The sequence below is a fragment of the Lissotriton vulgaris genome, chromosome 2_1 (genome assembly GCF_964263255.1).
Source record: "Lissotriton vulgaris chromosome 2_1, aLisVul1.2, whole genome shotgun sequence".
Lineage (NCBI taxonomy): Eukaryota > Metazoa > Chordata > Amphibia > Caudata > Salamandridae > Lissotriton > Lissotriton vulgaris.
This window is the reverse complement of record NC_141687.1, coordinates 721,204,665-721,232,494: the sequence shown is the minus strand read 5'-3', so window position 1 is coordinate 721,232,494 and position 27,830 is coordinate 721,204,665. Positions and strand designations below refer to the sequence as shown.

General features: G+C 40.4%; 1 protein-coding gene across 1 annotated transcript in view; it reads right to left on the bottom strand.

Moving 5' to 3' along the window:
• TRIM66 (tripartite motif containing 66) overlaps nt 1-4,303 on the bottom strand; it is an 862,818-nt gene extending 858,515 nt beyond the window's left edge. The window contains exon 1 of the mRNA XM_086956002.1: nt 4,048-4,303. Within this exon, the coding sequence (XP_086812128.1) occupies nt 4,048-4,231 (184 nt within the window). The 5' untranslated portion in view covers nt 4,232-4,303. The remainder of the gene's footprint in view (nt 1-4,047) is intronic.
• Between the last annotated feature and the right edge of the window lie 23,527 nt (nt 4,304-27,830).

Below are 27,830 nucleotides of genomic sequence, written 5' to 3'. Positions count from 1 at the left end.
GCTGCATCATTGGCAGGGAATTCCATGATATGATAAAAGCCAGTAGACCTGTCAGCTTGTCGTCACACCCTCATCTGACTCAACTTTTAAAGACAATACTAATATTAACTTTGGCTCCATTTCCAACAACCAATATAAACAGCAACTCCTTAAGAACAACTACATTTCCAGTAGAACTCAAAATATGTTACATACAACAATTCATTAAGGAAAATACCCTGGCCCTAACAACTACAATTCCATTCTCAAACAGACTGTTCTTTGAAAACGAATCAAAAAGCAGATCTCTTGCTGCTGTCACACCCAGAAGGAAATTTCTTAGCTTTTGACCAACAAACAGGCTTCCATCCAGGCAGGTATATTTAATCGGCCTTGATTAGGGATGGCCTGAAAATTATGGCAAATAGAAATAGGGTAGCAGCACTATGACTCCTTGACCTATCAGCAGCCTTTGACACGGTCGATCAAGAAACATTCTCAGATGGATGGAAAGAAATTAGCATTGAAGGAAACATCACTGGGTCTCCTCCTACACTTTGGGCAGAACAAGCATCATATCTATACCTCGTTCACCTCTACAACATTCAGCATCGAGGTAGATGCACCTCTACAATCAATAATTTCACCACTGTTTTTCAGCATTACATTGGTCCACTTCTTGAACTCATAATATAATTTTTCCCACATTCTATAACTACACTGATGATACCCAGATAATCCTCAAATTGCAAAAAAAACTAATGAGCTTGAATTTTCTAAAATATTTCATTGCCTCACTGCTGTTGACCAATGGAGGACATAGGGTGAACAGCAAAACACACAAGATGATGGACGGAATGTTGCACAATGGCAAAACATTCACCCCCAGTCACAGATCTGAGTTTAATCCATCGTTATTTTGCTCACCAAGCCACCCCAGTTCAGACATGGCCATATGCAAATCAGTCTTGACCCTATCCTGGCTGAAGATGGCCGATAGCCAGAAACCGGTCCTAGGATGCTTGATTCCGGCCCATGGAAGACATGGCTTGGCAGTTCGGGCTGGACTGTTCCCATGAGGCACAGGGTCAAGGGTAATTTGCATATGGCCATGTCTGAACTTGGGTGGTGTGGCGAGCAAACAAACGATGGATTTAGGCACAGATCTCTGTACTGGGGTGAATGTATGACATTATTCTGCATTCTCTCCATCAACTGTAGTTTTTGCAATGTAGGACATAGACTGACCTTAAACATCAAAGACTGAGATGCTGAGAGTGGAGTTTGGCCCAAAGAATTTGAAAAAACACTAATAACATAAAAAGAAGAAAGAAACCTCTGAGCTATCGTGGACATAGCCCTCCCTATGAACCTTCAAGTTAATCAAGTAACAAAACCTCCATTTCATACCATGTGGATAATACAGCACCTTTTTCTGCATCTGGTATTCCCTTAGAGGTTCCAAGCAATTACATCCCTCATCATATAGACACGTGATTATGTAAATGGCTTGTACAATAGAATACCGCCATCACTTATGAGATGCCTCCAAATAATCCACAATGCAGTGACAAAACTACTCCTATACGTAAAGCTACACACCCACATCTCTACTGTGTTAAAGACCCCTTACTAGGTCTCTGTTGCTAGAGGAATTATTTTAAAACAATTCTTCATTACATATACGGCATACATGGAAAGGTGCCCTTTTAATACTGAGGAAGCTAAATAGATACTATCAGAAAAGACATGACATTGCAGACTAGCACTCCAATTTATATGTCTACCCTATAGGAAAAGTACAAATGACGGCACATGCTTTTCCACCCACACAGCTAAATTATGAAATACAATTAAATCAAGAATAATTAGCCACCATAATCACATAGAATTTAGAATGATGGGAAAGAACTGGATTGCCTTTTTGCACCTGGATTTACTGAAGGCAATATACCAGTACTAATCTTCTTCCTATCTGAAAGATAGGAAATACAGAATCCGGCTTAGAAGAAGGAAAATACCAAACACACTAAACTGAGTGAAAATAATAACCCTTCAGCTTCAATCAGAAGAGATGGGAAGACTACAAGAAACTCATTCTCAACATGAACACCAACATAAGCAGAAATAAATGAAAATTATTTAATTATTTAATAGGCATAAGTAAATAACAAAATATCAAATTACGATTCTGGAGCATACTACTGTTTGATACCAATAAAGATTTCTTAAAGCGATCCCAGAAATTAAAAAATCATTATTACATAATTATATACCTTGTATGGCCCCTCAATGTCACTTATAAAGGAGGTTCTACTAGAATAGGCTTGAACTACAAATGTGATTTTGCTGTCCAATCAAACACACATCTGTCTGTTTTTTAATCAGGATAGCATCATTCTGTATATTTTAATGAAAGTACAAATCAAAGAAAACTCAGATTGTTGATATCCTTCCCTTGTACACCAAGGCATGGTTATCCAACAGCTTATCAAACACACAAAACGTGAAGGAAGCAATGCTTGCAATACGTCAAAGCGCTGGCAATTGCTCAGGTAGCAGTCCAACCCATTATTCTTTTGTCCACCATTTAAGCCATATGCAAATCAATCATGATCTTGCTCCAGGAACAGCCCAGTTTAAACGACCAGGCCCTCCCTGAACTGGAACTCAAGCAACCCAAGATCTGTTTCACCCTGATTGGAGCTTATCAGTTGTGTACAGTGTGGTTCTAGTGACACAGTGAGCACAGGACCCCTGTCTGGGCATACCATTGTCACCCAGGGTGGTACATCAAGCATTTCATTCACGTCCTTGTTGCTGTTGCACTTTACACCCTAAGTGTGATGGGTATGCCCAAATCCATGCTTACTGTACCACAGGATTCAATCCATACATCACTGATGAGACCTAAGTAGCTGGAATCCAGTCGGGGGTTAATTGTGGTCCTTCTGGATGGAATACCTAGGATGGACTGTTCCCATGAGGAGGAGGATCGGTACTGATTTGCAAAAGGTGGGCATTTGTCTAGAGTGGCATGGTAGGCGCAAAACCAATTGACTGAAATGCAGCCCAAAGCGATTGCCAGTGGCTGAGATTAATTCAAGCATTCTATTCATCACCTTGTTGACAAAACAGCTGATACACTTTGAATAAAGTTACTTAAAATATTAGCATTGACTGTATTTTGTATGATTTAATGTGTTAACATCACTACTTTAACATTAGGCAATCATTTCATAAACCATTAAAAGAATCGTAAATCCTTATATCACTTGAGTGGGTTTCTAGATATTGGTGTTCACAAAAATCCCTGGGTCTACTCATGGGAATATAATTGTACATTAACACAATTTTTCTTCACCAAGAAAATCTTTTCTTGGTGTTCAAATATCTTCCTCTAGTAATCCCTTACACATATATGATTTTTTGGGGAATTGCTCTACCCTAATGGTACGTTCATGCCAACTCTTTTTTTTTGGTAAACTCATTGTGTAATTGTGTCAAAGGCAATTATTGGGAAACTAAGTGAATGCCCACTACCTACACTGGATACTACTACCATTTGTTTGGGAATGTTCATGTACCCACACTGAAACTATAGAAACCTGCTACAATGGCATATTTTCTATGCTTTAAAGATCCAATAAGAAACCAGGACTTAAGCCTGCAGATGGCATTTTTAGCACACCCATGTTAAACTTGGGTGCTCAAAGAAATTGTAAATCATGTGGATGTTTAAGTGGCGTCTATATTGAGCACGACAACCGAAAACTCTCCCACTTTGGAAAACAGAAGAACCACAATTAGCCTGCAAAGATTCCAACTATATGCCAATGTTGTCTATATGACGAATCCATTGGGTATCACAACCAACGTCAGCCATTCCTAATACAGTATCCTTTTACACAAAAAATTAATGCGGAGAAAATATGAAATTACCTACAAAAAATTACAATTCTGGCTACTACAACATGATTCCTATTGGATCCAACACAAACACTTTGACAAAGGTAGAAGCGGAGGCCAGAGTCAACCTATTACAGCAAATGATGCTTTGTACCATACCCTCCTGGGGGACGTCTCGCTCCAGCGAGAGGCACTGCTGTCCCTGGACCAGCCCCAGCAGACACTCCTTGCAGAACGAGTGAAGGCAGGGCAGCAGGCTCGGCTCCCTCCCTCTCATCTTCTGGCTGCATACGAAACACGTTTGCAAGAAATCAAAATCCTCTCCGCCAAGCGGTGGAAACATCTTCAGCGAGGCGCTAACCGGTGCTTTGCAGCATGGAATGTGACGATCGTGCTGCGTCAGCACCTGGTTTCTTCTGCCCTTCGACTGTGACAAGAGCAGCACAGGATCCTCGTGAAGACAACAATAAGGCCAAACTGAGAGTGGCTCCTTACAAAACTAACCACTTTTGCTCAGTCAAATTGTGGCAACACAACACGCCTACGCAGTGGTGAGCTGAAGCGTAAATGAGAAAATACGGAAGCAGCACTCTACTTTTTTTAGCTCATATATGTAGCATCTGCACAGTCTGGACGTAGCAACACGATGCTTTGAAAGTTAACAGCTGCATTCTGACAGTGACACTTGCTAACACCACTTCCTGTCTGGGGAAGAAAAATAAGTAAGTTTGCATGTTCGGGAAAGCACCTCTGAAAAGCTAAAGCATCACCCTGGTGAAAATGCACCTACGTGTACTAGAATGCTATACTGTACTGTGTGTGGCCAGGTGTGTGATTTGATTCTAATCTGGAGCGTTTTACCTGGCAGGTCGAGCCCTTTGGTGTGAGCAGCAACACCACACACCCAGAATAATTCAGCCCTAAACAACTAATTCTATGTTCTTTAACACTGCACTACTTGACACCTAGGGGCCTCATTTATGAGCCCTTACGTCACTTTTACACCGCTGGTGCGTCACTTTTTGTGACGCACCAGTGGCGTAAAAAATGCACCTTGTTGCGCCATATTTACAAAGTGACGCATCTAGGTAGATGCGTCACTTTGTAAACCCCTGCAACACATTATTCCTGCGCCAGGTATAATGTATGCAAGGGGGGCGTATAGACGCAAGAAAGGGTCGTAGAAGTGACGCAGTGGAATCTATGAGATTTCACTGCGTCACTTCTAGGACGCTGTTGCATCAAAATCTTGCGCCTGCCTCACAGCAGCCGTAAGACTGACGCAGGCCCTTTCACATGGGGCTTGCCCCATGTGAAAGGACGCATTGCTGGAGTTGCGTCACTTTTTGACAGTCCAGCAATGCGTCACTTTTGTGCTTACAGATACGTCAGAAATACTGACGTATCTGTAACTCCTTGCGCAATGATGCGTCATAATGTAAATATGAAGCATCATTGGTGTCGCAAGGAGGGCGCAATGAAAAGTGACGCATCACTGTTTTCACGCAGCGATGCGTCACTTTTCATAAATGAGGCCCTAATGTATAGGTCCCACATCTTATGCTCACTTTTCCAACCATTCGATATAAATGTATACTTCTGGGAGAATCCAAAAATAACTTTCAGGTTAAGGCTATGAAATCAATAAATCTGAGAGGTTTGTAACCCAACACCACTAAACTATTTCGCACCAAATTTGGGGAAAGAAATTGGTTTGCTGACTCCACATTAGTTTACAATAGAGCCCTCGTTCATAAATATGAAAGCACAGAAGAATTGCTTTGCTCCAGTGAAGACAATGAAGTACCAAGGTCCAATAATGGCTGGTATATACTTTCTGCTCCAACATTTCAAAATTTAATTTAGAAAAAGTTTACTCTCAGTAGGTGGACTATTCTAATAGCAATATCCTCTGCCTAAGGTAACAGGTGCTAAAGGCTCTCTGCTTCACTTTGTACAAAGGGAAAACAACAGTGGAGGATTCCCAATAGAACAGCACCTAGTCAAATATTCTCCAAGAAATATCTTTCCTTTGGGCCCACCCTCCAGTACATGGGGCAGTCTGTGTGCACACTTCAAAAAACACCCACTGTCACAGTGTAGGTTCAACACATGAACTATAGAAAGCTTTGAGAAAAGGTCAAGGTGCACCACTTAAACGTTTTTGAGAAACTATTATTTTCAATAAGGTGAACTGTAATGATCACATCAAAAGAGTTTTTCTTCTTATATTCTTGAGAGTTCTTTATTTAATTCAGATGGTAAAAACATATACACAGGATCTACAGCCGACGCGTTTCGTCCACAAGGGACTTCTTCAGGGCTGTTACAAAACAAAAGACAATGTACAAGACATACAATTAAAAAGTTTTGAAGATAAAAAATGCTTTTTTTTCAAAACAGTGACTATGCTACTACAAAGAATGCTAGACTTCATCGACAGTACATAACAAAGTTGAATAAATTTCAGATCCTAAATTTCTAATGCCAACAAATAAGGGTATACCTAGAACTAACTTGAAACTCTTGGATAGAAAGTTTGTTAAACACAATATTTAGAACGTGAAAATGACACTCATTTGATAAACTTTTCTGTCTGGTTTAAAGATGGCATCGAATTACATTTATTCTGCTCATTAATAATCTTAATGTCTTTCACCATTTACAAGGAAAGCAACAGTACTTTTTTTCTCTTCTTCTTTTTCCTCCTCTCATACCAACATGATACTAGATACTGCATATCATACTCCATATATTTGGTTGCCACTTTGAACTTGAATTCATAATTCCTCATAGAGGTCTCAGAAACGACGGCCCCAAAAAATGTTTTTTATTAAATAAAGAGAGACTAACAAAAGCGTCCTTTAACAACGGTATAGGATCCAGGGACATCATCGCCATTGACTATCCTGGTAGGAGTGCTCCTCCCCCTTCTTTATTTCGTGTGCTTAACACACTTTTGTTAGTCTCTCTTTATTTAATAAAAACATTTTTTGGGGGCCGTCGTTTCTGAGAACAGTTTGTGGCTCTTGCCGAATTTAAGTCACCGAACTTCACACTGCCATGCGGGGTACCACAGGGCTCTTCATTGAGCCCGACTCTTTTTAACATCTATGTTGCCATGCTGGCAAGGTAAATTAGATCCCTGGGTTTCTCCGCCATTTCTTATGCGGATGACACCCCGATTGTGATTTCAGTGGCAGGTTCTCCAGCAGACACGGCAGCACAGTTCCAGATCTGTCTCTGCCAGGTGGGGGACTGGATGGCCACTAATTGTCTGAAACTGAACTCCCGTAAGACGGAAGTCTTACTTTTTGGCAGCCACGCAAATTTCTGGTCACCTGCTTTTTGGCCCTCGGAGTTGGGCTCGCTATCTAATCCTACGAACAAGGTAAAGAACTTGTGTGTCACGTTTGACTCCATGCTTTCCTTTGAAGGCCATGTAAATCAGGTCACAACCACTTCCTTTTATATACTAAAACTGTTGAGAAGGATTCTTCTATTTATTCCGGCAGATTTGAGGAAGTTAGTGGTTGCGGCTCTTGTCTTATCAAGAGCTGACTACTGTAACGGTTTATTTATGAACCTTCGCAAGAAATGTTTGACCAAGTTGCAGATTGTGCAACAGGCTACAGCACGTCTATTACTGAAAATTCCAAAATATAAATCTGCTTCCACTGGCTTTAAGGAATTACACTGGCTGCCAGTGAAGAGACATATAGAGTTTAAGGCTGTTTGTATAGCATTTAAAGCTATTCATGATATAGGACCAGCTTTTTTCAAACAGAATTTGCAGCCATATGTTCCTGCCTGTCATCTTCGCTCAGCGCCCTCTCACAATTTGGAAAGGTTCAAGAAATGTTCTTGGGGTGGCAGGAGTTTTCTGGTCGGCACAACCAGACTGTGAAACTCACTTCCATTGCGGCTTAAGGAAGAAATTCGCTTGTTGGCTTTCAGGAAGTCTTTAAAGACGTGGCTTTTCAATCTCTGAGGTGATCTCAAAAAGGTGTCCATTATGTCCGGTGCTGAGCTAGCGCCTTGACACCCACGGGTGAATGTTTTGAGCTTTATACATTTATTTTTCATGTTATTTCATTAATTTCAAGCACATTTCAAACACATAAGCCAATGTATTGTCTCTGCAACTTATTCAGTTTATCAATCAGGTATCTGAGGTAAGTATGTAGTGACAATGGTTCAATAGTCTACAAATTACGAACTGTCGGAAACTGCGTTATTAATCTGGACGAGTAGTACCCGTTCCTACTACAAAAACATAATCTGGATAGGCTAAAACACAATTCCTAGATATCCTCTGCTCAACCGCCTGGCAGCTATAGCACAGGTAGTAGGCAATTACCCAGAGAAACATGTATGTTCAGGCCGTATCAACAATTTTAAAGTCAAGAAAACAAGATATTCCAGTTTCTGCATCAATGTAGGAAAATAGGGATAAATTAATAAACGTACAGACACCAAAGCAATTAAAATGGGATAAGGGAAACTGGGGATATGAGTTTTTAAATTGGCAAGTCAAAAAGAAAAGGAAAAGGTAAAGCATCATCAGACCTAGACTTGATTTGAGTCTGACCACAATGGAACTGAGGTTGAATCACAAAGCGGAAGCACTACAAACTTAGGCTCTAATTTATAGTTTGGTGGACACCCAATTGCCCATCAGGATGGAGGAGGACATTGCTTACACACCTTGATAGACCATCTCTGGCCATATCTAGAGATCACCACCGACCCAGCAATGATCTCTGTACCTTCAGAGGCATCGCTGTTATGGCCATTCCTCTGAATGCACCGTATATTTGGTGTGTGGCCGTCATCTTTCAGGTGGCCACACAACAAACATTTTTGTTTTTAACCCGTTTACTGCAGCTGTTCTTTTGGCGCAGTGCAGGCGTTCTAGAGAGTGGGTGGGGCTGCGTCTGCCATTGAACGTTCGCTGCACCAGCCAGGTAGTGCTCTGAATGTTCAGCAGCAGATGGCAGCACTGATAGGATTAAAAGAAAAACACCCAAAGCTGGAGATTGTTATTTAAAAAACGGAAAACAAACACTATCTTCAACCTGGGAGTTTTCTCCTGGAATGTGGGGGTCATTTTTCTTTGATTTCGGTTCAAGAAGCCGGCTTTTAACTAGCAGTGACAGACAGAAAAAAGGTGCTTTGATGTTCTTAACCAGACGGCCCTTTATCTGACAACCCATCAGAGTAAGCTTTCAAATGGCAGAGCAAGTGGGGACACCATTATTTGGAGCTCAAAATCTCCAAGGATGTCTGAAGTAAAAGGATTAATTCAGTGAGGGTCTCATGAAATCCTATAAATCATCATCAAGCTCCTTAGGAAGCCATTCATTTTGGTGCCAAAAGCTCTGAGTGGGACAAAGACTGAATTTTGTAGCCACCTAGGTCACTTTGCAAGTGGAGTGAATCTGCAACCATACTCCGGTACAAGGATTAACCTTCAGACCCAGGAGCATATTTACAACGAAGTGGCGGAGCTTGGCATTAGCCTCCTTGGCTTAAAGCCACGCTCCGCGACTTCTGTAAAGCAGGTCTGCACCATATTTACAACAGTATGGTGCAGCCCTGCGTTTCCCTCTGTGCTGGCGCAAAATTTAGCAGTCTAGTGCTAATGCAGGCACCCTTGCACCATGGTGCAAGGGTGCCTGGGTTGAGGGGAAGATTGTTTATCTTATCCCATCTTGCACATAAACAATCTTTAAATGGCGTTTTGTCACTTTTATGTGTGCTGCTTAATACAGCACACATAGAAGTTACAAAATGTAATTTGTTTTTAAAGACTGTTTATGTGCAGGCAGAGTCATCTTGATGCCCATAAACAATCAATAGCAATTTGCAGTTTTTTTTGTGTGCTTCACTATGCAGCACAAATGGAAACAGCAATAACTAAGAGAAATAAAGCATTTCTCCTCATTTCAGAAACAGAACGGAGGCAGCACCAAGGATGAAGTAGACCAGGACCACGTAGTATCAAAAATAAATTCTTTTATTTTTTCATTTATAGGACAGCCAACGCGTTTCGCTCCCCAACCATGGGAGCTTCGCCAGGGCTGAAAGCAACACAGAAATACACCAATATTAATGACACATACTAATATAACATTTACAACAAAAAAACAGACAAGGTTAAAAAATACATTGAAGTTGAACTTTTGACGAGACGAGATGGCAATACTAAAAAAGGGTCACAATATTAATCCTATATTTTTAAGAGACATCTTGCATTAAATCCAAATATACAAACACAAAAGTGGTGCAGCTCGATGATTTGTATAAGACATTGGTAACCAGAACCAAATGTGACCAAATGTAAAGTGCCTCAGGTAAGGCAGATAAGAATAGCCATTGAATGAAACCCAAGTAAGGAGAAAAGAGAAAGGAGGAAAGCAAGGAGGGGTGGCCCCTACAAGATCCCATTCCGAAAAGTTATCCCATATGGAAAATATGTACATGCACCCATGTACCAGTGACCGGGCCAGAGTTGACACTATACAAAGGATGTTCTCACCAAGGGTGTTTGTCAGATCTTGAAGCGACGAAATGACGTCAATGAAATCGTTTGATCAAAACAGTACGGATGCTGAAAATGGTACCAAAGATTAATTTAGTATATGAGAAGGTCCAGAGATCAGGCCCTAATAAGTTTAAGGGGCACCAAAACTCCTTACCCTATATCAAAATTCCGATATCCGGATAATGTTTCAACCACGTCAAGGGTTTATACGTAAAAGACACAATTAATCCTAGAAGGTGATGTTCCACTACATCAAAAGAAGACAAGAAGGATTTCAATCAATGTATGTCAAAATTAATATTAAAAAACTGGTTGTTGGTAAGCCATATTGTATAAGCTAGTCACAAAGACAATATTATCCATATGGACATAACAAGCGGCGATTCGGATTCCTCACGAATCAATAATATAAAATTACTCACAAGATTAGTGTAAAATTTCTGGCATCCAAAGAACAGTACATGCGCAGACCATAATAAGCTGCCACCATAAATGCTGTAATGAAAAATAGAAAGAAGGGGGAGTTCTATATAAACATACATGTAAATCACGCCCCCACACAATAATTTTCATTAATCCAAGATATTGATTAGCAATAAATCATTGACTACTAATCAGCAGGAAAGTTACTAGAGTAATGGTCATGTTGCTAGCACATATAACATATGTCATCCTAATAAAACAGGTATTACTATCATGCTAATTTGGAAAACACCGTGTGTGAAGGAGCAAGTTCACACATAAATGGTCCTATGCAGGAATGCTGTTTCCAAGATTTGTAGAATAATGGTGCTTAATAAAAATCCAAATCCCAGTGAGAGGAGTGTCATATAATGGCCCATAATACATATATATATATCGTATGCGTTTACCAAAGTTACTCCACATGAGGGCGTATCAACATGGACCTGCAGATCATTCTCCAAAGTGAAAACTCACATCCCCAGAGTATGCCGACCCCAAAAGTTGCGTTACGTTTTTAAAAACACACAGGGGCTACAAGTAACGGAGCATTTTTACCCTGTCAACCCAAGGAGAGAAAATGAAAGCGGGTAAATCGGAGACACACGGAACGCTAGTGAGCCGCTGCAGCCAAAATGCGTTACTTATCCGGAGGATACAAAAGACGGTAGCGTTTAGAACCCACCCTCCTTAAGCAAAGAGATTAAAAAAAGTGACTCGGCAAGGTGCACAGCCAGAATCCGTTACTTAATAGGCGGCTTCAAAAGACGGAGCGTTTGGAACCCACCCCCCTTAAAAAAAGGAGATTACTAAAAGGGTGACTCGGCAAGGTGCAAAGCACTTGTAAAATCCCATCCCTATGGGTGAAAGCAGATGGGAGACATCCAGGCTAACTCAAGGCTAGCGCAAACTCACCTAAAAAGCGTCCTGTTAGTGCGGTGTCCCCATGGCGGATTCGATCGACCAGAATCAACCCGGTCAGGTGCGTTTTTAAACGCCCCGCGCATCGGTCACATGGTGTACAATCACACACACCTGTGTTTGTGCAGGCAGCACGAGAATCCCGTGGCTGCAACGAGGGACGAGGAAATAAAAGAGGGACTGCACAGAGTCCCAGTGGAGCGGCCATATTGGACTGTCCTAAGAATACCGACAGCCCTTACCAAATGTGCTTGTAATTCAAAACGCCGCGCTTTACCACAGGAAATGACTGGCCAAATATATATATAGAAATTTACATATATATATATATCTCAATTATGGATGTACTTCCAGAGCCCTTAAGAAGTAAGAAGAAAGGATGATAGGAGATTGAGGCAAGAGATGAATAAGAAATGGACACGTCAAGGACAAGTCCACATTCAAAACATAGAAAATCCCCCCTTATTGTAAGTAAATTGAGAAAGAAAACCCAATAACCTTTAGCATACCAAGTGTGAACAACACGATTCACATCATGTAAGTACCATCTCTATATGAACATACAGAAATATAGTCAACAACAAAACAACATAGAATAAGATCAGAATAACATTTAACAAATGATATGAATAAAAGTTATTAGTCATACTAGAATATCGTCATTTCTTTTCCACCTAAGCCAGGATACACAGTAGGAAGCATTCGTTTCCTTTATACCTAAACCAGGGTCATGGAAAAGTCAAACATCAGGGTGAGCACAGAGTTCAGGGATTAGTCAATCAGGGCAAAAGAGCCAAAGAATTGTCACTACAGGGATGGCCCAATATTACATTATAAAAAGTAATGCATCTCATTGTCCGAGTTGTGTCCCTGGTTGATAGCTCTAAGGCGACATATCCACTTGGCTTCCTCTCTCCTTAGGGTAAGCTCCCTATTCCCACCTCTTTTATTAGGCGGAATATGTTGAATTGCGTGGAACCAGAAAGTATTATCATTAGCATGTTCCAAATTGTAATGCTCCATTATCGGATGCCTACTGTCCCTATTTATAATTGCCCTGCGATGTTCTTGGATTCTCAGTTTAAGTGGCCGTATACTGCTGCCTACATATATACGACCGCAGGGACATCCTAGGACATAAATTGTGTAAGTGGTGTTACAATTACAGAAATGGGTAATCCTAAATTGACGATCATTGTTATATGAGAAGGTAGTGGTCTTATTTTTACCCATCTCACAGACATTACAGGTTCCACATATAAAGAAGCCTGGGGGTTTTGGAGCTAACCAATTTTTGTTGTTAGGGGGAGTAGTCACATAGCTTGGACATAGTTCTCTACGTAGGGAAATGCCTCTCCTGTAAGTAATGGAAGGTTTATCACCTACATGATTTTTTAGGCCCTCTATTTCAGTCAATAGATGCCAATTTCTCCTGAATATGTTAAAGATTTTGTCACTATGTGATGTATATTGGGTGATAAATCTGACTCTGCTTATTTCCTTGTCCATTCTAGCTCTTTCATTCTTACTGGACAGGGTAGATTCCCTGTCTACCGTCTCAATTCTGCATACTGCTCTGTCCACAGTTTGTTGGTTGTATCCTCGCTTTAAAAATCTCTGTCTAGTCCCATTTACATTCTCCTTGAATGTGTCTTCTTCACTGCAAGTTCTACGAACTCTGACAAGTTCGCCAAACGGAATGTTTCTGATCACCGAACTGGCATGTGCACTAGAGGCGTGTAATACAGAGTTACATGAAGTTTCCTTTCGATATAACTTGCTTTGAACACGATCATTCTGTACATAAAATGTGATGTCCAGAAAGTTAATGCTGCTCTTACTATGCGACATGGTGAACTTTACATTGTACGGGTTGTCATTGAGATATACAAAGTAGTTAGCAAGTTCCTCATCAGTTCCGGACCACAAACATATCACATCATCGATGTACCTCCCCCAGAACACGATGTTGTTGGTCCAAGGGGAGGCACATCGGGCCCAGGCATGCTCCCTCTCATACCACCCCATGAAGAGGCAGGCATACGAAGGAGCAAACCTGGAACCCATCGCGGTACCACTGGTCTGCTGGTACCAGCGATCATCAAAGAGGAAGTAGTTGTTAAGCAAGATAAGATCTATCATCTGCATAATCATTTCATTTTGGGAATAGAGCTGGGCATCCTCTCTATCCAGGAATGATTGCACCGCTATTTTCCCATACACTCTATCAATGCATGTGTAGAGGCTGGTGACATCTAATGTCACGAACCTAAGGTCATCCGACCACTCGAAGTCGTTGAGCTTGGTCAGAACGTCCTTACTATCCTGAACATAGGAGGGAAGGCTCAGCACATATTTCTGCAGCTTGAGATCAACATAATGGGAGAGGCCTTCGGTGGGTGAACCCACCCCCGAGATGATGGGTCTACCAGGTGGGAACCCCTCCCCCCCCTTATGAATTTTGGGGAGAATATATATACAAGGATAAGAGGGATTGGATACGTGTAGGAATCTAAATTCATCCTCTGTTAATAAACAGGAATCCTTCCATTCACACAGTCTCTGATTGATGGTATTCACAACAAGTGGTACTGGATTTCTCCTCATTTCACCTGTTCAAGACCAGGTTTTCCATGGTCTTAATGTGGCCACTGCTTCCTATTTACACTACCCTTATAAATAGGGGGCAGCGTGAAAATCAACGTGTGTTGTGGTGGAACGCCCACGGCAACACCCATTGCCCTCCCCTTTTCTCGCTAAGTACAGCGTGAAAGGGTCCCTTATTTATAAGGCAGCGTTAAGCCACATTATGTGACTTAACGCTGCCTTGCAAATAAGGTGAAGCACATATCGCAACAGGAACGTCACAAAAAGTGTTAAATTTGCCCCTAAGGTTCTCATTTAGTGTTTGGCAGACATAGTACTCTGCCACAAAGGTGTCAAAATACCCTGTCTACCAAACTTCAAGTCCATGCACTCTTTTTAAAGTCAGTTGAACTTTTTGGCTATGCCGACGGAAGCCTAAGATCCACTGCTGTATAGATATCAGGCCATCAGTCTAGGTGCCAGACACCATTTGTCCTCTTTAGGGAGAATGTTCTAACATGTTTACTCTGTTCAGGACCGTCAGGACAAACCTAAAGATCTAGAACAGGAAAAAAATTAAAAAGGTCCCTACAGGCTGAGAGAAAACTCACTGAGTGTCAAGGCCATCGGGTGTTTCATTTTCAAAAACACTGTCCAGCTTTGGGATTTAAGTTTTTTTTCAAAAAACGTTGCTAAGCTACAACATTAAACATGGTGTTAGTGCAGCAAAATTATAATGCCTTAAAAGGTCAGTCAGACATGCAGAAATCTGTAAATATGGCTGATGATCATCCGCCAAAGGTTGGAATGGAGACTGTCTTCCTAACTCTAAATAAATCCCTTGGTCACAATTTCAGTGCTCAAAATCATTTGTGTGGGCAAAGTTAGAAGCTACAGTCAACCAGGACTCTGAAAGGCCATGTACCTTTATGACAAGGTCCGGCTTAATCAATTTTCAGCACCTCAAAAAGCTCACAGTGGGAGGAACTTGATGTTTCTACTCGTCTACAGTGTGCCTTCCCTAGTGATGTATAAGCAAGAAACTTGTCCTAGTCCTCTGGAAATGTAAGAAAAGACCAAGGCCCTCTTTTTCCTCCTCGCCATTCCTACAGGCCTTAGGGAAGGGGTCTTGGTAGCAGGTCTCAACCATTCAGGGCTTTTCAAGACTCCAGTTTACCAAGGTCAGATGGGTCTTGTTGAAGTCAAGAGTCCTTGTGCCCATGAAACAGGTAAACAAGAGGTCAACAACTAGGAGAGCAGTTTCAGTTCCTCGGTGGCAGCAGGAGTCAGGAATCCCCAAATCATTTTCTTCCAGCAGGGTCTCTTTTTTCATATGTTTGCTTCCCAGTTCTAGTGGTCTTCCAGTCTTCCAAGGAGGTGGTCTGCCAGTCTTATCCTGTGCTCCAATGAATAAATAATGTTCTACACTGAGTCATGCCTACTCTCTCCTTACTTCTGCTTGCTTTTGCAACACTTCCTTTTTGCTTAACTGTAAAAAAATCCTAGAAGCCATAAATGCAGGGTGTCTGTCCTCTTCTTCCATCAGAAGAGACGCTGCTTTCCCTTAGCTGTTTTTCTGTCTTTTTGTTTGATTCGGTTTGGGCTGACCCGGAGACTGCCTGTGACATGGAACGCCCCTTGCTTCGAGCACCACGAGCCGCCATCTGACCTGCAGGTTGTGCGCTGAACTCTCTGGCGTCTGCGTTGCCTAGCTGCGCCGCTCCTACGTCAGAAATCCCACGGCCGGCAGCCGCCAGCAGCAAGAGCCATGCGAGGGATTCCCAGCGTCTTCCCCAGTCTGCGACTTGCTGGGGATCATCAGGTCGCCAACTGAAGACAGCCTCTGCACAACCCATTCAGCAGGGGCCAACCAGAACTTCCTTCGTGCATCTCAAACGCCGTCAGGTAGGAAAACTTCTTTGCCTCTGGGGGTCATCAGTATCATCGGGAGAGCCGCGGGGTGAGTATTGGAGGATCTCACTCAGCCGCCATCTTGCCCCTGCCTAGACCCATAGCTGTTTTTCTATTGACATGAAGTGCCATCCCTCCAGAGAGGGAACAAAAATATTTTCCTCCTACTTGGGAATGGAGCCAGTAAGCAGGCTTTGTCAGTCCAATTTGGCATCTCCAAGTCCTTTATTGTGCCATCTGTCCCTCTACCCCCTTCTCAGTTGGCTAATCCCCATTAAGGTGGAGATGTAGAATAAACATGTTAATCAAACCTAGACCTGTTCATGGAAACCCCAGCATCAAAGGGTTTCTTGGCTGGGGTGGCAAGGGCACTTAAAGTGAAGATTAACTATGGGAAGAGAACAGTTTTTCTGCATTCTAGAATAGCGTTTATGGTTTTTAGATACAGCTGGAAGGCATTCCAGTTATCCAGCCAAGATATGAAATCGAATGAACCCCCAATGTGCATTTATAGATTCCTGGTACTTTTAACAAAAGCTGATTTGCAAAACAGGGGCTTCTGTTGCATGTGTGAAGCTGAATTAAATAAGATTAAAAAAAGAAGGGTGGGCAGGTGCATAGACCAATGGATAAAACAGTGGGCCTTGAACTGGAATCTGGCATACATAGGAAACTAATGAAACTGCTAAAGAAGAGAAAGGTTCTGGTAACGTGGTTGGGAAGATCAGTAAACAACTGCTGGCTTGGTTCTCAATGCAATGGACCTTTGCCAAGACCAAGGCAAGTTGAGTTGCAGTAATGCAATCTAGAAACAATAACGGCAGTGAAAGTGGCTTGGCATCCTTCCTGAGAGTTGGGAATGGTGCTTTTCGTCACTTAAGTAGTTAGGAATTACAGAGAGATGCCACTGCAGACACCGGAGCAGACATGATCAATTGCTCATTTAATGAGACACCTAAGTGTTTTACATTGATAAACTGGTAAGAACTGGGTTAAGTTCAGTGGGGCAAATGTGGGTGGTTCAGTGTATATGAGTGTAATCTATCACCAAAGTTTCCATCTTTTCAAAGTTCAGTTTCAGCTAGTTTTAGGATAATGACAAATTGATCTCACTGGGGTAGATTTGAAAGTCACATTCTGCTTGAGAGGGGCGACTTAGGCATCAGAGCAGATGCGCCTCCACTTCATAAGTATAGAATTTCAACCTAAAGGATTGAATCAAGGAAGTTAGTGGTTGAACGTAAACATTGAACAAGTAAGGGGACAAAGCAGAGCCATTTTGGACCCCACAGTCAGTATTGTAGATTTTAGAAGTGTATTTCAAGTCAAGTCAAAACCACTTTATTCGATTAATAAAAATCATAAAAGTATGCTATACAAATACAATAAAAAATATTTAAAAGAAGTGTATATACAAGGTAAAAGTTACTGTACAAATTCATTTTACAATCATCAACAATCATGTAAAGTGCAATTGGGTAATGTACTTCAGCTGTTTTTAGGCGAGATGGGTTTCTTGTGCAGCTTTCAGTATCGCCCTCCTACTTCTAACCGACATGGCAAAAAAGCTAGCAACACAAAACATAATTAAAGGGGATTCCAACAATTGTAGAAACAATAAGGCTGGTCTACACTGAATAAAATTAATATTCTTCAGTAAAGGGAGAATAAACATTTTCCTAGCATCGTGGTACAAAGGACAAAAAAATGTAAAATGCAAAGTATCTTGGGGGGGAAAAGTCATCACATTTGCACGGAGCTGCTACTTCAGGTCTACTCCACCCATGCAAATCCCACAATACCATATGTATTTGGTTAAACCGGAATTTTGTCAGTAACCATCTATGGAAGGAATTGGTCACTGTAGGCAGATAGGGAGAAGTGTATTTGCCAAACAGAACTCACTAAGTATAGTTATGTAGGAAGAAGATATTCCAGGAAACTACTTGCACACGTATGCTGTTAAATTAAAATATTTTAATAGGATGCCAAATGCCACTGATAGATCCAACAAGTGAAAACAGCTTTCAGGTATGTATTCACCTTGAGAGAACACTATCTCCAATATGTAGTGTTCCACTTATTTATATATTAAGCACCTACCTTTTTGGGTTTTGAAGACATACTTTAGTTGAAACTTAAAAATATATAAAAATAGGTTTTCCTACATGGGAAAAGTACTTTTCCTTTTCATGTGCTTTCAAACAGTGGTACTTCTGGCAGCCACATATTTTTGTCATATATGTGGCTGGTATAAATACACATGTAGCTCAATTATAACACACATCTTCCATGCTGTTCGTGCATTTTTTATGCCATCTACCATGGCATTATAAGAAAATTAAATGTCTGTATGGGATATTTCTATAGAGCAAACCTAGCCAAAAAGAAGTGGAATGCTGTACAGTGTCAAAGACAAACGTGAAGTTGAGTTGTGATGAAAGAAGTAGCTGTTGTGTGGATTGAAAGGTGCATCTGCAACTCTTTTCTAAATTGGAGAGTCATTAGAAAATTCAATGCATATTACATGTTTTATACAAACATAGGTGATATAGCACTATTTGGTTGGAGCATACCATATGGTACCCTAAGTACAAAAAAAATACAGACAGTAAATATATGTGGGGGGACCACAATACAAATAATATTGTTTCTTACAATAAATAATTTTACTTTCATGTAATATCAATCTGCAAATTAATTCCTGCCCAAACTATTGTTTTTCTGTAATTCGATTGGTATATTCACCTGTGCATGAAAATGTATTCCTTGAACATATGTCTGTGAATATATGTGGCTGGGAAATGGAGCTGAGCCCTGGAAGAAGGGAGAGCTATTCCAGACCCAGTCATTCAGATTCTATGAGCAATCAATCTACATGAAAATTAAACAATACCTTCGGCCAGTGTACTGTTTAAGCATTCTGAGGGAATGGAAGGCTAAACAGAAACTGAATATAGAGGGGTGCCTCATTGGGATGGCCAAGCTAGGAACATTATATTGTGTGCCATTCAAGAAATGTGCTAAGGACAGAGATCAATTTTTGTATCATTGGAAATTGTCTACCATCAAGCATACTGTGAATTTGTGTTATTTTACAGCATATTTTACTCTAAATATTTGGTTTTAGCATCTGCTGTTGCTATGGACGTTGGTTTGCCAAAATGCCATAGGTAGCAGAAGTGACATCACACAGTCTTTGACTTCAGTGACTTCATAGGAAGTGACAACATGAATCCCACAAAGTGATGCCACAAGACCTTGATTTTGATATCACAATAATTGGCATCATGGAAGCCTAGTTTATCACTTAAAGAGAAAATATATTAATAAATCACAAGGAGACACCTAAAAAGAGATTTAAAAAAACAACCGACCACCTGGATCATATATTGAATATGAATTATGTTATTGGCTTGAATTATTCCTGATTAATGTTAGATTTGTTTTGAGATCACTTGTAAAGCACTATCACTTGTGGGAATCGCAGAGTTGATGGTTGCAATAAAAAAAAAAGTATGGATTCACAGTAATGAAACATCGAAACAAGTTGAGAATGTGTATATAGTTTAAACCTTATTTAATTTAATGATGTATTCTAAAAGTGTGCATTTCACCGCTGATGTATTTATTTTATAGAAGTGCAAGCGTAATGTGCTAATGGGAGCTGCAGAAATGAGAATGTTCTCATAAGGACAGTGTTTTATTTCTGCTCCTGGCACTACGTTTGTCACCTTAGTAGGAAGGAGCAAGCCAGGTGTTGCGGCTGCCATTACTGGTGACCTCTAAATGACATATGTGGATGTTGATCATTGTGATCTAATGAATTTTAAAATGATGCATGCTTTGTTGCCAAACTTTCTATTTTATTGTTTAGGGTATACTTTCTTAAGACATTACATTTATTTTTTAAATAGAAAATAAAAATATTAATATGACTTTGCATCTCATCTACAATTCTATTTCATGTTTTGTCTTCTGACTTCATACCTAGAAAGTTCCTTTGCTTTCCTTAAATTATATCATCATATGGGAAAGTACTATACTTCAGGTGTTAGAAATGTACATATCTTCTTTAATATTGTTTTTATTTAGATGCTTTTAATTGAATATATATTTCCAACCATTGGTTAGATAATTCATTTAAATTAAATCAGGATGATTGAAAGGTATTACCAAAATCATGACTGCATAATACTGCAGCTATTATATCCCTTTCTGAATATCTAACTTGGATTTGAATTTCTGTATGCCTCTGAGATGTAGCTGAAATTGTTAATCTCTGTTCACATTATTTAAGTCAAAATCTAAGTGCAGCTTGCTATCCAACATGAAACCTGTAACAGTAATATTCCCACTAGTATAAATGTCCCTTCTAAGATCTATGTGGAATGGGAATGAGTTGAACTTCCATTTTCAATGAGATAAGCTTCAGAAGATTTGATGTCATCCAATTTGGCATTTGTTTAATTCCTTTTGTACTTTTCTTCATTGGTTTTTGCAACACCTGACTTGCATTACATAAAAACCTAATCAACATTCCTATTATTCATGTTCTATCTTGATGCATTTGAGCAAATTCATATAAGAAGGAATGGAACCCGGTGACTTTCAAGGTATCAGCGGAAGGAGGGGAAGCTGGCCAATTTCATTACTCCTATGGGGGAATTCACATTTTTGAGAATGCCTTTTGGGTTTCCGTGACCTGTTTCTTCAAGAGAGTGATGATATTAATTTTAGGAAATATGTAAGGTGTTCACTGTTTTCAGGATGATGTGTTGATTTCTGGGGACCCTGGGAGAGTATGCTCTGTCTTTGAGAAATGTAAGAAAGCTGGTCTCACTCTAAATGTGGCTGAATGTTTATTTGGTAAGAGTCGATCACACTTTGACACCTTGTAAAATCAAACCCAAGACAGAATTAGTAGATACCATTTGTAATCTCAGGCAACCAAAGAATAAGGAAAAGCTGATCTAAGTTCTTGGCATGGTTGTATTGTATGGTAAGTGCATAACCAATAATTTAAGAATTACTAGAGAGATGTATGAGTTGTGTAGAAGGGGTGTAGGGTTTCTAAGAAATGCCAACTTTCAAAGTGAATTTAAAAGGTTAAACATGTTTTAAGAAAAGGATCCTGAGAGACCCAATAAAGTAGTAACTGATAGAAACAACGAAAGAGTTGGGTGCAGTGCTTCTTCAGGTTGACAGTGAACTAGAAAACACTATTGCTTGTGCATCATGGGCACTTGGAGAAGCAGTACATAACTATTATGTGATTGAAAAGGTAGCAGTGGTTGTTTGTTGGGCTATACAAATATACAAAAGTATAAATGTTTTCTATGGGGCAGTAAATTCATGGTTGGAACAGATCAGAACCCTTAAAGGAAATGTTCATTTTCAAAGAGAGTGTTTCTGCAAGAATTTTCAAATGAGTTGCAGAATTAAAACAGCACACCTTCTTTCTAGAAACGTTCTTGGAATACAAAATTGAACAACTGATTGCCTTTCATGCTTAGTTTCAGAGAGCAAAGCTGATGAGGAGTGTTTTAATTATGTTGTCAGGGAAGATGAGTGTTTCTATTGTACTGGAAGTTGCAATTTCTGAGTAAGAATAGATTGGATGAGAGGCTCTGCCCAGTCTGGATGGTCAGGGAATACCTTTAAGTTCATGATGAATCTCTGTTTAAAGCAGACAGTCTTGTAGTTCCAATACAACATGCAGAACCAACTAATTGATACTGAATGAACATGCGGAAACATACAACAGTCCCTTTGCAATCTAAAAGACTAACATATATTGCCTCCATTTGGTCAAAGTCTTTAAAATGCTTTAGTGCTGAGCAGATACAATTCCACAAACACTGTTACGACAAAGTATTTATGGAGGTATTTAAAGCATGGCAGACTGTCATGTTGGATGAGGCATCACATATGTCTTCCAATGGCAGACCGCCCATTATAGTTAGTAACCCCTGCTAACTCAGCGGGAATAGTTTTGTAGGAAGTGCCTCCACTGAAGCAGTGGAAGCCTTTTCAGCAAAACTAAAATGTTGGGTGCATGCCTTGTATGGCGCATTATTGTTGTTTGTCATAAAGAAATCCCCAAAGCAGAGGTTTATTTCTCCAAAACAAATTATCAATGGCCCTGACATGCTGTGAATTGTCTTTCAGTGCATAGGAGTAATTTCTATTGTTTCATATTTGGGACCGCCAAGCCATGTAGTCCTGAACAGGAAAAAGGTACATCAGAAGGTCTGCACTAAATAAGAAATATTGCTTTAGCATTTTCATAGACCTGCCTGCAAGGGATCTGTGTATCTGGAACATGTGCACTTAATGGCCTAACCCAATATTTACTAGAGCAAAATTTGTTTTTCGTGGATGCTTGTTCCAATTCAGCTTACTTGGTCCTGAATTTCTTTTTTTTGTTAGTTTCAAAAGTAAATTTATTGAGAGAAATTGAACATACATCCATACTTCGTACAATTAAACATTAAAGAGTACATAGAAAGTAGCATTAGTATTACGTAGTATTACGTAGTCTGTCTGGGAGAGAGAAATAAAACGCTTTAAGAAAATACAAAGAGCTGGTTCATGAAAGCAGTAATAAAAGAAGAAAAAAGAAGAAAGACGTAATATACTACAAATATGCAATTGCATGTGTAATCCAGAAATAACATACTAAACATGGTTATTATCAATAGAAGGGAAGTCAGGGAGGCTGAACAACTTTTTGTATGAGGGGGATAGGAGTGAAGGATTTTTTTGAACTATTATCCATCATATGATCCATCCCTTAACTAGCGCCGAGACGCCCACGGGTATTCGCCGCGCTCTACAAATGCCAATAAATAAATAAATAAATAAATAAATTATCACAGTGTGACAGGAGACCAGAGCTGTAAACGTTTCTTAGCAATAGATAGGGGATATACAAATGTTATATCCAATCTGTAGTTATGACAGACTGCATACCACCAGGTTAAATAAGATAGTTTAGATGTAGCCTTCCAATTCTTTGTTATCTGTTGAAAAGCGACTGACAGCAACAAGTCTAAGAATTGCACTTGTGATTGGCCCATATTCCAATCAACAGATGTAAAATGTTATTGTGTGAAAAGGGGGCTGTGGTATGAAAGATAGTGTTGATTTTAGTCCAGATTTACATATGGACATGTAAAAAGTAAATGTTTTAGTTCAGTGTGCTCAAGGGAGCACGACCAGCAATCAGGAATTTTAATGTGCGTTTTGAGTGAGGTCAAGGATATTAAAAAGAGCCTGTTATAAATGAAGAAAAGAGGTTGTGTAATGTTTGCTGCTCTAGATGATTTCATTCTGACCATTCTGTGTCAAAATCAGCTTCCCAAGAAAGTTCTATTTTTGATTTTTCCTTATCAATGGAAGAGTGTGTCGGGCAAGAATAAATACTAGAGGCTTTGGGATTCATGCGGAGAAGGTTATACCATGTAGAGCCAGTCAGGGAGGAGGAAGGGCCAAGAGATTGAAAGTATGTGTGTGCTTCAAGTATTGCAGTTCGTAAAACTGAAAACTTGTGTTTAAAAGAAGGGGGTAGTTGAAAAAGGAAGTGTACCCTCGAGAATGTAAGAACTGTGTCTTGTTCAAATAGTTGATGTAACCAAAGTAGTCCCTTATTTCTCTATGTTTTCCAGTAAATGTGTTTATTTTTGACGAGTATATATTTGTTTAGCCAAATGGTGGAGGCGAGAAAGGTGTCAAGATCATTTGGGGTAAAATGAAGGACAGTGTTTAATACCTTACAGGAGTGTTTAATAACTGGTGTTGATATCTTTTGTGGTTTAACAGTGAAAGATAGGTATTAATGAAATGAGAAGGGTGAAAGGAATGATTTCTCAAGATGAACCAATAGCAGGGAGTCTAATGAGGAATCAGACATCCACTTGGATAATTGTATTAATAGGAATGCTTTATGATATTTAGAAAAATCAGGGAAGTTTACACCTCTTCCGACTATTTTTGCAGCAACATTCTAGATTTTTTGTTGTTCCATAAAAAAGATAAGAGTATGGAGTTAATTTTATGAAAAGATAGCTGGTATGGATATTGGAATATTGGATATGATGTAGAGTATGATACAGGCCAACATCATTTTGATAGTGTCTAGGCGACCCCATCTGGACAGGTAGAGAGGGTGCCATATTGTAGTGAGTGTAATTTATCTAAGCATTTATCAAAATTTAGGGAAATTGATGATTTAATAGATGGGGCTCCATGTAAAGTTAGAGATTGAGAATTTCTCTTTAAAGGTGTATTTGGTCAAAGGCAGTATTTCACATTGCTCATTGTTTAGTTTGTAACCAGATGCCATCTTATAGGAGTCAACCTCTTTCAAGAATGCTGTGAGTGTGTGTTGTGGTTGAGGAAGGAACATTAGTACATCGTCTACATAAGCCGTTAGCATGATCTGTTGGGTGTTAGAAGTGAATCCAGTTATGTATTTGTTTGTCATATTCTAGATAAGAATGGTTGAAGTGCAAAATTTAAAAGAAAAGCGGATAAAGGACAACCTTGAAGCACTTCTCTTTATAAAGTAAAATAGGGGGAAGTAAGGCCAGTAGCGAAAATAGTGGCTTTGGGTTCAGAGTAAAGTAAAGAAATTACAGAAATGATTTTTGGGCCAAATCCAAACCATTTAAGTGTGTGAAAAAAAAAAGCTGATACAATCTATCAAAAGTCTTTTCAGCATCAAAGGCAATCGCTGCAAGGGGTTCCGAATGATGTGATGTTTTGGATAAAATATCAAAAAGCGAAGGAGTGTTGTCAGTAATATAACGCCCTTTGACAAAGCCCGATTATCCCTTGCCGAGTAGTTGAGTCAGAGGGCTAAAGTTTTGGAGAAAATGTTGTAGTCAACATTGACTAGGGAAATGGTTTTGGGTTTAAGATGAGATAAATTAGGGCTTTTAAAAAGGAGTGCGATGAATTACGTGAATTGATAAAAGAGGATATAAGGGTGTGGAAGTGTGGGAGGAGTATTTGGGCAAAATGTGAGTGAAATTCAACTGTTAATCCATCTGTACCTGGGGCTTTATCTTTTCTGAGAACCTTCAATGCGTTGCATTTCCGTCTGTGTTATATCGCATTCCAAAAGGTCTAAGTTTGTTGTGGGATCTGCAAGCTTTTGGATAGTAGAAAAATAAATGGATATTTCTGCATCTGTCCTCTGTCTTGTTCACCGCCAGGAAACCAATCGGTGTTAGCGCGCTTTACAAATTACTTATTAACATAACATAACATAACATCTGTAGACGTGTTCTCTGGTGTGTATAGTGATTTATAGAATTGTACAAACCCTTGTAAATTTTCGGAGTCTTTATGTTTTGATGTTGGATTTGCACCGACAATGGATTCAATTTGAAGTTTGTTCTGCTTAATCTTGAGGTGATTAGCTAACAATTTAGCTGATTTGTTTTGTTCCCCATAACATTTTGCACTAGCTTTCAGTAGGCAATGCTGGCGCTCTTTAAAAAACGGATGATCGTGGCTGTAATGCATATTTTGTATATTAACTTTTACATTTCTGGGCATTTTTAAATTTGCAACTTTTTTATTGGCACATACAACTCTAACTCAAGGCACTTAAATTGCTCCTACCTTCAGGTTACCTATTCCCTGTCCACCGCAAGCTTTACTCGTTTGTATGGAGGGAGATTGGGTTTGTGAGGGAGGTTGGCGTTTTAGCGGCCCCAGCCCCCTCTATAAAACTGAATGCCTGGCCAGACACGCAGCCAACGCACAAAATGGGCACGCCAAAGGCAAGCCTGTCTGTGCCCTGACGTCGCCAGGAGCCAGGAACCCTGCCCGTTTTGTGTTTGAGCAGGGCCTGACTTCTTTATTGTCCTATTCCAGCTAGGAGCTATTAGACTTGAGAACAGTCCCACTGCCCTACTGTCGGTCTGGGACATGGCCAGTCATAGAGGGCCCTTTTTCCTGCCTTGCTTGCCGGTATCAAGGCCCTTCTATAGAGGCTGCTTTCACTAATGGGGACCCCCGGTGCTCTTCTTATAGAAAACGTCCCCCCCCCCACACTACCTTTCCCATCATGGATACAGTGAAGCCGCCCAACAATTCCAAATCGGGGTGGAAAGGGGTCTTATGTAATATCGGATCCCTACCAAAACATGCTATCGAGGTATGGGACCTCCTCTCTGAGGATAACCCGGTCATAGGTTTCTTGACAGAAACGTAGCTCAAGCCTCACTCTACTCCTGCCATCACCTTGGGTCTGCCTGATGGCTATAGGATTATAAGAATGGACATACAGCCTAGAATGGGGGGCGGGATAGCTATAATTCATAAGGACTGTATCAAAGTCACCAGACTTGAGCATCGATGTAATGCCAACATCGTTATTTTGGTCTTCGGGATTGACCTCCTTTTGCAATTTAGTTGTAAGGGGGCCTTGGTCTACCAGCCCCCTGGCCCTCTGGCAGATGTTTCACTCCAACCTACTGAATTAATATCCTCCCCTGTATTTGCGACCAATAATATTCTACTGTTGGGAGATTTTAATGTACATAGTGAATGTAGCACCAACCCAATGCTTTTAGCAGACCTTGCTCTTTTAGGCCCAGATAACCTTAACGAGGGTCCAATGCACACAGCCGGTCACACACTAGTTATCATTTTCACCAATTCATCTAGTGTTCTGTGTGAACCTCCCCAGCCGCTGACTTGGTCAGATCAAGCACCCATCAAATTTCATATTCAGGGCCCTTGGGCGGTGGACGTACTTTGTCCTGCCACTCAATGCACCCGTAGACAATGGAAAAAAATCTCTCTGTAGCTTTTCCAGGCTTTATTTTCAGCACCATGGAACGTAGAACCAGACAATATAAAAGGAGGGACTTACTTTGTATAACTCCACGGTCTCCAGCGCCACTGATCAGCTTGCGCCGTTGAAATCGTTCTTCAACCCGACCAAGCACCCCAGGCAGCCTGGTTTGCTCCTGAGCTCCGGGCCGAAAAAACAGCAGTGTACCAAAATGGAAAGACGGTGGTGCAGCACCCATGAGGAGAGGGACAAGGACAGATTCAAGGTACTTTGTTCCCGCTATCACAAAAACATAAAAGTCTTTATCGCATCTCAGCTAGACCAGGCTGGGAAGGCTCCAAAAACCCTCTACCAAATCCTTAAGTCCTTCTCTAATCCCAAGGCCTGCGACAAGCTAGAGGCCCCCTCTCAAACTCTCTGCAATAATATTGCACAGCACTTTTCGCAGAAAATTGAACTCATCTATGACAAGATTATTTCAACAGGGAGCCATCCCCCAGTCGCTTTGTCGTACAATTCGCCAGCATGTGTTAACTGCTGCTGGAGAGATTTCCCCCTCTAACTTCGGAAGATGTGGAAGCTCTTCTACGTGCAGTAATATACAGCTCCCCTCTTGACATCATCCTGGCAAAAATTGTTGCCTCCCTGTCTCATCAATTGTCTTCATCCATAGGGTCTCTTCTCAATCTTTCTTCGAGGGAG